Source organism: Tachysurus fulvidraco, unplaced genomic scaffold (assembly GCF_022655615.1).
Source record: "Tachysurus fulvidraco isolate hzauxx_2018 unplaced genomic scaffold, HZAU_PFXX_2.0 HiC_scaffold_35_np12, whole genome shotgun sequence".
Taxonomy (NCBI): Eukaryota; Metazoa; Chordata; class Actinopteri; order Siluriformes; family Bagridae; genus Tachysurus; species Tachysurus fulvidraco.
The window spans coordinates 1-11,295 of record NW_025926881.1 but is presented as its reverse complement, the minus strand read 5'-3'; the positions used below and the strand labels follow the sequence as shown (position 1 = coordinate 11,295).

Genomic DNA, 11,295 nt, shown 5'->3' with positions numbered 1-11,295 from the left:
ATGCCTCGTTTTTTAGTTTAAAAAAACAGAAATTTTGAATTATTTTCACTATAGACGCACAAAAGTTGATGCACAATTACAGGCTGGTATATTTCAAAGGCAGGAGATTGTTTTGAAACTGTTTTGACCATTTTTAATGTCAGCAAAAAATAAAACCTGTTTTTTTTCCACGTCAAATTGACTTGAATGCTTATAAATCTAAAAATCATCACCATTATGTGTGTAATATCTATTTTACACTTGTAATATCTATTTTACCCACCTGATGTCATCTGATCAACCAACAACAGACTACACACACACACACACACACACACACACACACACAGACAGACAAACATGCCATAATTTCATGTGAAGAAAACTTTTACACTTCTTATGTTTTTTAATTATACTTAATTTATGAACGATAAACCTTATAAAATTATGCCATGTTTTTGAGTAAAATAAGCAGAAATTATATTATTAAATATTATTTTGGATAACCACTAACTGATAAATGTCAAACATTACTCAACATATCTCCAGGCCAAAGCTGACTGATGCAACTAAATTTATAAATAAGAGAGGAAACAAATATGATTTGCAAAACACATATTTTTTAACTTCTATATATAAATATGAATGTGTGTGTGTGTGTGTGTGTGTGTGTGTGTGTGTGTGTGTGAGTATGTGTGTGTGCGTGCGTGCGTGTGTGTGTGTGTGTGTGTGTGTGTGTGTGTGTGTGTTGTAGTTGATGATACAGAGTTCATAAAGACTGTTTTGTTTTTTTATTCTATCAATAAAAACATTCCACCATGACAATATTAATATATACCTAGATGTGTGTGTGTGTGTGTGTGTGTGTGTGTGTGTGTGTGTGTGTGTGTGTGTGTGTGTGTGTCTGTGTGTTGTAGCTATGCCGCGTATTGTGTGTGTTAATGAACAGGAATACAGAACATTTGTTGTGTTGAGAAGTTCTTTTTTTCTGTAAGGAAGTGACCTTTTTGAGAAATACGAACATGATGTTCATCAACATTCAACATTCCACAACTGTCAGTTCCTTCTGTAACATGTTCAGGTTACAGGATCGATGCTGGTGGAAAGTTTCAGATGCCACCTTCAAAGAATGTCATGTAAGCTGGAGATCACAGAGTAACACTGAGCAAATTTCCAGAAATCTGAGTGTATGCAATGTTTTTCTTATTTTTTTAGACCTCTCATGATTTATTATGAACCACTTGATTCCCTGCTTACAAATATATACGTCTTTATATTGAACAGATATTATAGTTCTGAAATTATTCTTAATTCAGTGTTTAGGTCTGGAAGTTGACCATCAGCTTCAGAATTGTTTTTGTTTCTGGTGAAAAAAGAAGGAGGCTGAAATGATTGGAAGTCATAGCAGTGTGAGTTATCTGAATGTGCTTTTTATATCATTTTATACTGTTCTATATCATTTTAGTTTAAAATTTGCTGGATGTTGTTATTAGTATTCATTGTGTGATGCACCGTATTATTGTGGTGTTGTTTTTTTCCCCAGGGTGCTGTGTTTACATTGTTCACAGTGTTCAGGACTCTGCTGCTCCCCCTGCTGGTCGTAAGTACACCTGGTTCTCAGTCTCTGATTCAGACAGACTGCTCTGATGTCTATGATAATGGACAAAAGCTCAGCGGCGTGTACACAATCTACCCCACAGCAGACACACCTGTACAGGTGTACTGTGACACGGGATGTTTTGGAAGCCAAACAGAGGACGAATTGGACGGTATGTTTAGATGTGTGTCTTCTTTACAGGAAATTTCTATTTAATATTTCTACTGGTTTTGTGTGATAAACCCATCAGAACTTCACAGAAACAGACACCAGAGACTGTTCTGCAGCTAAGGTGTTGAACATTACCTTCTCACCAGGTGTTTCAGAAGAGAATGGATGGCTCTGTGAATTTTTACAGACCATGGGAACACTACAAGAAAGGGTTTGGGAACAAGAATGGAGAATACTGGCTGGGTGAGAAATTTCAGCACAGAACACTTACAAGGGATTCAGGACTGAACTGAAAGACAATCTGACAGAAGTAAATGAAAACCAGTGGAATCAGAATAAACTCCAATAATAAATGTATTCCAGATATTCCACAATCTACCCCACAGCAGACACACCTGTACAGGTGTACTGTGACATGGGATGTTTCGGAAGCACAGCAGAATATGGGAAGTCGACGGTATGTTCCTGAAAATTTAATTACGTTCATTAATTTTTAAAGAGAGGGGACACGGTGGCTTAGTGGTTAGTACGTTCGCCTCACACCTCCAGGGTTGGGGGTTCGATTCCGGCCTCCGCCTTGTGTGTGTGGAGTGTGTGGATGGCAGTGTAAATTTCTACAGACCATGGGAACAGTACAAGAAAGGATTTGGGGACTTGACATCAGCCATTTTTATTCTTAAAACTCAATAGATTTCCTACAATTCATTAAACAGTTGTGTTTCTTATGTCCTGTGTATAATGTCACATCCTTGCAGGATTAGAGAATCTCTACCAACTCACACAGAACAGAAAGTATGAGTTGAGGGTGGACCTGCAGGACTTTGATGGAGTTTCAGTTTACGCTCACTATTCGTATTTCTCTGTGGAATCTGAGGCTGACGGCTACAAGCTCCACATTAGCGGCTTTACCAACGGAGGTGCAGGTGAGAACGACATGACTATAGTCATAATTATATACACCATGTTCTCTAATGCATTCCATCCTCTGTAACCCTCACAATTACTTCCATGTAATTAATATTAATTTCTGAGACACTTTCTTAGGGCTTTTTAATTGTCCATATTGGGGTCTTACTGTGTCATCATTTACTGGACATTACGTGACATTCAACTCGTTACTCTGACCTTTCCAATTGCGACTCACTGTTCTTCGTATCCACAGGTGATTCTCTGGAGTTAAGCAATGGGCAGAAGTTCTCTACCTTTGATAAAGACCAGGACTCCAATAATGCAGGAAACTGTGCTAAAACTTACCTTGTGGCTTTTTGGTACAACAATTGCCATCATGCGAACCCTAATGGGTTTATCTCTGGGGCATAGATGGGACTCTTTTTGCCATTGGAAATGTTTGGTACCATTGGAAAGGCTACAATTATGGACTCAAGTCCATCAACATGAAGATCAGACCTGTGTCTTAGACTCTCAGTAACACATTACAGTGTTGATAGAATGCTGTCTTGTATTCCTTCTTGTCGTCTGTTTTGTCATCTGTCTTTTTCAGTCATCAGCAGGGGTAAAATTGGAGGGAATTACATCTAGTTTAAATCCTGTGCCAAATTAAATAAGCAGACTACATGCTGTGGCAACCCCAATGCAGCCACAAGCACAACAACTGAAAGTGGAAAGAACATTAGATACAGATGACAAGGTAATCAATGATGTACTGGAGTCTCCTCAACATCAGATATGGGAATGATTGAGATACATGGACTGGAAAGAGCCATGGCTCGTCAATGAAATAAGCACTTACACAATGTTTCCTGTCAATGACCAAATGGTTGATGAGAGAATTTGTGACTGTATGATGTGGTTATGATACTATGGTCAGTGTGTGGAGGATATGGAATAGGCCCAGTGATTAGATCATCTTTGGTTAGAAACAGAGACGGGACGAGCCTTTCATTTGAATTAACATTTACAGTACATGTAAAAACGGAAGTAAATAAAGATTAATAAATATAACATCCAGAATAGCAACCTGATACTGTTTTAGTTGTCAGTATATTTACAGCCCAATTATAGAGCACAGTCTGATATCTGGATCTGTCTTTCACAATCCTGTGACATCTAGGGTTGCAAAATTCTGGGAATTTTCAAGGCTGGAAACTTTCAATGGAAATTAACGGGAATATGTGGAGATGAACTGGGAATTTTAAACAAATGCAGAACCTCCTTTAACAAGGAACTTAAATGTAGTTTAAATAAAAATCTTGCAGCATAATTTTGTTTAAAACAATAAGATTTAATGCAATTTAAGTTTGTACCCTGCATTCCTCGGTCACTTGCACACAGCACACTGCTTACTGGAGGGCCATTGAGGCCAAACCCCCTGCCTGTTCTTGCATTCTTCCATAACATGCACAGTAACTACGGTGGCCGAGAAATGCAAAACACATTAACAAATCCGAAAACAAATTAACAAATCCGAATACACAAAGACAATTCAGACAACCCGGAAACGGTAGGTATAGTTTGCGAATGGAAACTTGCCGATCATCGGACAAGACACCTGTCACTCAAGATATACAGGTATGGAATCTTATGTGTAATGTGTAAAGTTCTCCGTTTAAAACATAATAAAATAACAGAATTAATCCACAGTAATCCATTCCAACTTTTCCCTGGGGCAGAATGTTGAACTTCATGTATACCTTGAGTGACAGGTGTCTTGTCCAATGATCGGTAAGTGTTCCAATCACAAACTAAAATAACAACCTTTTCCGGGTTGTCTGACTTGTCGTTGTGTGTTCGGATTTGTTCATTTGTTTTCGGATTTGTTAATGTGTTTTCAGATTTGTTAATGTGTTTTGCTCTTCTCGGCCACCGTAAGTAACACTTCATTTTAGGCTCATTTAACTAGTTGTCATTAGCATGAATATTAATAGAATATTGGCTATTTATTAGTGCTTATTAAGCACATATTAATGCCTTATTCTGCGTTACCTTATTCTACATTCTGAACTTTACCCAATACCTAAACTTAATAACTACCTTACTAACTCTTAATAAGCAGTAAATTAGGAGTGTTACCACATGCACAGATCATTTTACACCACCCCCACCACACACTCACTCACTCACTCCCCATGAAATTAAAAAGAAATCCTCCATATATCACTTAAGAAGTCCTTTCATTTTACAGCAATCATAGGGGAATATGTTTATTACAAGCATAATAATGTTTATTATGCTTTTATGTTACTCAATGAAAGAATCAGTTAAAGTTATACTTACAATTAAATCAGTCAAGACGTCATTTTTAAAATGACCTTACATGCATTTCTGCTTATGACCAAACAACGTGTTTATTTATGTTTGTATACGATATAGTTTATATACATTTCCCTATATTTACAAATAATTCCCATAAATTTCCATAAATACCCGTAAAGTTTCCAATTTGGAATATATCCAAAATTCCCCAGATTAAGTTCCCGTGGAAACTTTCTGTCCCTTTGCAACCCGAGTAACATCTGATCACGTGAGCTGGATGTTTACAGTCTGGAGTAGAACAAACATGTGGATTGGTCCATAACTAAACCACAGAATGTTCATATTTACTAGTCTGTCTTTAAAGTACAATAACAACCTTATATTACTATAAAATAATAATAATAATAATAATAATAATAATAATAATATAATAATAATATAATAAACACAAAATACCTGTATGTTTAAATTAGATTTGCACAAATCCAGCACAACATTTCGTAAGGTCATGGACCGACAGAGTGGGATTTCCTTCAGGAATTTCCATTCTGTTACACAAACGTTGCATAATTAAGAGAGTTGGAGAGTTTAGAAGAGTTTATAAGTGCGGAGCTGAGAATATGTGAAAATAAGAGGAGAGAAGTGCATGAGGTAAGTTTTATTATCTTTGTCCTTAATTTAAGAAAATTAATTTAAAATAAAAAACAAATATCAAAATGTGTTCTCTGAATTGTGTAATTTACAGGAGTCTCGAGTCAAATCTACAATCCCTGCTTTAGAATCCAGGCATCGATTTCTTGGAAATGTTACAGGCGTCTAAAATGGTTGTAAGTCCTAATTAATTACTGAATTTAGATAAAGTTTTTTTTAAAGGAATCTTAACAATATGTTTGATTTTTACTTTAAAAGTCCTTTTGTTTTATCGGTCCAGGTGTTCACAGTGTTCAGGACTCTTCTGCTCCCCCTGCTGGTCGTTAGTACACCTATTCCTCAGTCTCTGGTTCCGACAGACTGCTCTGATGTCTACAATAATGGACAAACACTCAGTGGCGTGTACACAATCTACCCCACAGCAGACACACCTGTACAGGTGTACTGTGACATGGGATGTTTTGGAAGCCAAACAGAGGACGGGAATTGGACGGTAGTTTAGATGTGTGTCTTCTTTACAGGAAATTTTCTATTTAATATTTCTACTGGTTTTGTGTGATAAACCATCAGAACTTCACAGAAACAGACACCAGAGACTGTTCTTCAACTAAGGTGTTGAACATTACCTTCTCACCAGGTGTTTCAGAAGAGAATGGATGGCTCTGTGAATTTTTACAGACCATGGGAACACTACAAGAAAGGGTTTGGGAACAAGAATGGAGAATACTGGCTGGGTGAGAAATTTCAGCACAGAACACTTACATGGGATTCAGGACTGAACTGAAAGACAAATCTGACAGAAGTAAATGAAAACCAGTGGAATCAGAATAAACTCCAATAATAAATGTATTCCAGATCTGCTCAAAGATACAGAGTCTTAACTATAGACCATTCAGGATTGTTTAATTATAAATAAAATGCTTTTACAGTTCACCTACACATTTAACACACCTCCTTTATTATGTCAATGAAATGCCCTTTATTTCATATTCATTTATTTTAATTATAACAGAATTTATATGAACTATATACTAATTACTAGTATAGTTTAATTACTAATGTTACTAGTTTTAATCTACTATCAGAACTGTCTGAAACACAGAACACTGTGGCATGCGTTCACACCGAGTGACACGCTTCATTGAGTTTTGTGGAACTTTGTTAATTTACTCATGACGTAATTCTTCCTTTCTTTCTTATACAGTTTTGCACTTCAGTCAGATCTTTCATAAATATCTTTCAGTATATGATGTCTCTTTTTACTCCCAGGATTAGAAAGTCTCTACCAACTCACACATAAGAGGAAATACGAGCTGAAGGTGGACCTGCAGGACTTTGACGGTGTGTCGGTTTATGCTCGGTATTCTTCTTTCTCTGTAGAATCTGAGGCTGACGGCTACAAACTCCATCTTAGTGGCTTCATTAATGGAGGTGCAGGTAAGATGAAGAGTGAAGTGAAATAACAAGGTAAATAATGTAGATAAAATAAAAGAGCGTCTTCTGTTCTCTGTAGGTGATTCTATGGCTACAAACAACGGACAGAAATTTTCCACCTTTGATAAAGACCAGGACTCGAATGAAGCAGGGAACTGTGCTAAATCCTACCTTGGAGGTTTTTGGTACAGTCAGTGTCACCATACTAACCCTAACGGGATATACCTGTGGGGACGTGACGCCACTCATTACGCCATCGGAAATGTGTGGCAGACTTGGAAAGGCTATGATTACGGTCTCAAATACATCACCATGAAGATCAGACCTGTAGCATGAGTTCATCATTGTTCATTTAAATGTTTAGTAATAATAATGTTTTAAAGGCTTATAATAATATCTACAGAATATTGCAGTAGAATTTGGGCTATAGTCATTCCTGATTTGTAAATGAACAGAACAGAAGTTTCTAAGACCTACTGAAAGTGAAATAAAATACTGTAAAAGATATAAAAATAAACAATATTTTGTTGCTCTGAGTCACCAACATCCTTCATTCATGCTATAATTCTATACTGAAGAGGTAATAAGACAAAGGTCAGAAATATCAATAATACAGATAAATGTGGGAAAGTAACACAATGCAGTGACAAACCAGTATAAGCTAGGATGGATTAAAACAGGGATAACATCCAGGTAGAAATGAGTGAAATGTCTAAAAATCTGATCATTAAATAGTAATAAAGTCATCACTTTGTACAAAGTGACTGGAGGACAGCTGGACATGATCTTTACAATCTAGTTAGACCACCAGAAAAGAAATTATATAAAATAATTTTCTAATATGGGGACACGGTGGCTTAGTGGTTAGCATGTTCGCCTCACACCTCCAAGGTTGTGGGTTCGATTCCCACCTCCACCTTGTGTGTGTGGAGTTTGCATGTACTCCCCGTGCCTCGGGGGTTTCCTCCGGGTACTCCGGTTTCCTCCCCCGTTCCAAAGACATGCATGGTAGGTTGATTGGCATCTCTGGAAAATTTTGCGTAGTGTGTGAGTGTGTGTGTGAATGAGAGTGTGTATGTGCCCTGTGATGGGTTGGCACTCAGTCCAGGGTGTATCCTGCCTCGATGCCCGATGACGCCTGAGATAGGCACAGGCTCCCCGTGACCCGAGAAGTTTGGATAAAAGAAAATTAATGAATGAATGAATGAATGAATTTTCTAATAATATTTTCTAATCAGAAAGAAACAACTGTGCACTTCACATTCCAGTATGATCCTTCAGGTGAGAAGAGAGCCCAAGTCTCTGGTGGAGAACGTTATGGACCTTAGATTCTTATTGGCAGCTGAGGGAACATGAACGTGTGAGAGCGAGATTTATGATCATGAGCACACATGTCAGAAATGAGGTTCCTCCTCAGGGGCTTACTCTCCATAATACAGTGAGGAATTCGGCATTCTGGGAGAACTTGGGAATAGAGCCACTGCTTCTAACAACTGAGAAGTGGTTTTGGCAGCAATAAATAAAGGAATATGAATCAGTCTAATGTCTATAAGGATAACCTATAGTATAGTACGGTACGGTACGGTATAGTATAGTATATGGTTCTGTTTCAGTAGTCAGCATATTTAAAGTTAAGTTCCAGAGTGTGGTCCTTCACCTGTAACCTGTTTCACAATCCTGTAATGTCACTGCTGACATGTTGTAACTGCAGAGTAAATATTGAACAAGACGGTCATGTTTTGTTTTGACAATTTCTGGTGTTCCAGTCTTTTGGATCACATTAACTGTGATATGTTGATAGTTAATATTTTGTGTAGAAGTTACAATAAAAGTTGATATATTTATTTGCTAATACAGGATGTGTAATTTGGTTAAAAATTACTCCAACACCAGATACATGGGATTGTGGCTTTACGTATTCGAATCTCCCTCGGGAATTTTCATTCTGACGCAGAAGGATGCTGTGAGGTGGAGTTTCAGAGTGCAGAAGGATTTAAACCTTCAGAAGGATGAAGACCTGGAAAGAGATTCAGATATTCAGGAAGCATCTTATGTGTTGTGTCTTTAGTTTACAAATACTTTCTTCTGAAGCTCTGTGTTTGAACTGAAGTGTGTTTATGAAAAAAAGGAGACGGATAAAATGACAGTTAGTACACGGCCTAATGACTTCATATTGATTATTACATACCGTATATGTGTGGAGTTTTGCCATGTTCGATATTATCTGTCTTTCCCTTCATAAAGGAACCTTGCTGAATATTTTGTGATTTTAAATGTGTTTTATTTTACTGTGACTTTTCCAGGTCAAAGAGTTTTCAGTGTTCACAGTGTTCAGGACTGTGCTGCTCCCCCTGCTGGTCGTAAGTACACCTGGTTCTCAGTCTCTGGGTCCGACAGACTGCTCTGATGTCTATGATAACGGACAAACACTCAATGGCGTGTACACAATCTACCCCACAGCAGACACACCTGTACAGGTGTACTGTGACATGGGATGTTTTGGAAGCCAAACAGAGGACAGGAAGTGGACGGTATGTTTAGCTGCTTGTCTCCATTTTATTGTATTTGTTTAATGTAGTCCAGAGCATTTTTTTTTGTTAAAAGTCATCAGACTCACTAACTTCAGCTAAGATGATGAACATTACCTTCTCACCATGTTTCAGAGGAGAATGGATGGCTCTGTGAATTTTTACAGACCATGGGAACACTACAAGAAAGGGTTTGGGAACAAGAATGGAGAATACTGGCTGGGTGAGAAATTTCCTGAAATTACAAGTTCTTGTTGTCGTTTATGTACAGCAGCTACAAACTCACCAAAACTCACTTTCTTTATTCTCTTAGTTGTATTTATAAATGCAGCTTGTCACATTAGCATGAATCCACAGTGCAGTGCTGCCACCTTGTGTCCATATTGACTTCTACCCTTTCATACCTTTAAAAATCTAAGCGTTCACCCATTGTGCATTTTAAATGTCTAAGTAATATGTTTTTTCTCTCATTCTCACCTAAAGGATTGGAGAATCTCTACCAACTCACACAGAAGCAGAAATATGAGCTGAAAGTGGACCTGCAGGACTTTGAGGGGGTCTCAGTTTACACTCGATACACTGCTTTCTCTGTGGACTCTGAAGCTAATGGATACAAACTCAGTGTTAGTGGCTTCATCAATGGAGGTGCTGGTGAGTGAGAACTTCTTCAAATCAGAATCAGAAGTTCTTAAAATATACTATGATACTTCATAAAAGCAAAACATGACCTGTTTTATCAGAGCAGACATTTTATCTTGTCATGTTGCCTCATCCTATTTATGGTAGCACTTTTTACATTTAGCCTTTGCCTTAAAAAAAAATAATCGTAAATGATACAATTAGCCTAAAATTGTCAGTGGGAGAAGTGGAAGTTGCATTGCTGGGTTTTCTCTTTGTCCAGTCAGGAGAACACTGCAAACACTTGAGAAACCAGATGAGTAGCGACACTATGACAGTGTTATATTTGTGTTAGTTTGTTAGCTTGTATATTGTTGAAACTAAACCTTAACAGTATTCAGATACGGTGAACATTAGCGAGACTGTAGTAACAACTTCTCCTATCTGCAGGTGATGCCATGACTCCAGGCAATGGACAGAATTTCTCCACCTTTGACAAAGACCAGGATTCTCATCCAGGGTCCTGTGCTAAAATGTTCCTGGGGGGTTTTTGGTACAGTGACTGTCACAGTGCTAACCCTAACGGGATTTACCTGTGGGGACATGATGCCACTCATTACGCCATCGGAAATGTGTGGCAACCATGGAAAGGCTATGATTATGGTCTCAAATACATCACCATGAAGATCAGACCTGCATCTGTAGCACAGTGAGGAGTTTCTGTTTATAACATTGTTGTTGTGGATGGTGGAGGTGGTCTTGGTGGTGATCTCGTACAGCAAACAGTGTTTACTGAAGCTTGCTGATATACAGATCCTTGTGAACGAAAACTGTATTTAAGTGTATTTTTTATAAAAAATCAATACTTATATATAACTTAAATAAATGACTCGGAACTCGTTTAAACTCCAGATTTGCAAATGTGTGTATGTTTAATCACCTGGATGTTTACTGATATCGTCAGTACATGCTGGACATTTCCTGGAGCACAACTTAAAATGTTTACATGAACATCAGGAAACTCATTAAACTATCAGAGGTACATCACTGAGATGAATCACAGCTTCAGTGTAGATAGTATGAGGTAAATACAGTAAATTATTG

The 11,295-nt window shown here is 37.7% G+C and overlaps 2 protein-coding genes and 1 pseudogene across 2 annotated transcripts; all 3 read left to right on the top strand.

Annotated features, from left to right (window-relative positions):
- The first annotated feature begins 1,286 nt into the window (after positions 1–1,286).
- LOC113639447 lies at positions 1,287–7,376 on the top strand (annotated as a pseudogene).
- On the top strand, positions 5,551–7,581 carry LOC113639444 (microfibril-associated glycoprotein 4-like). The gene is made up of 6 exons (XM_027141262.2): positions 5,551–5,611; positions 5,706–5,787; positions 5,892–6,104; positions 6,249–6,345; positions 6,881–7,048; positions 7,125–7,581. Exons 2-6 carry the CDS (start codon positions 5,764–5,766, stop codon positions 7,379–7,381), a joined length of 759 nt encoding a protein of 252 aa, XP_026997063.1. The 5' UTR covers positions 5,551–5,611; positions 5,706–5,763; the 3' UTR covers positions 7,382–7,581.
- A 1,448-nt stretch (positions 7,582–9,029) lies between these two features.
- On the top strand, positions 9,030–11,102 carry LOC113639445 (microfibril-associated glycoprotein 4-like). Its single transcript, XM_027141264.2, has 5 exons — positions 9,030–9,191; positions 9,349–9,576; positions 9,709–9,796; positions 10,057–10,224; positions 10,642–11,102. Exons 1-5 carry the CDS (start codon positions 9,186–9,188, stop codon positions 10,902–10,904), a joined length of 753 nt encoding a protein of 250 aa, XP_026997065.2. The 5' UTR covers positions 9,030–9,185; the 3' UTR covers positions 10,905–11,102.
- Positions 11,103–11,295: the final 193 nt, after the last annotated feature.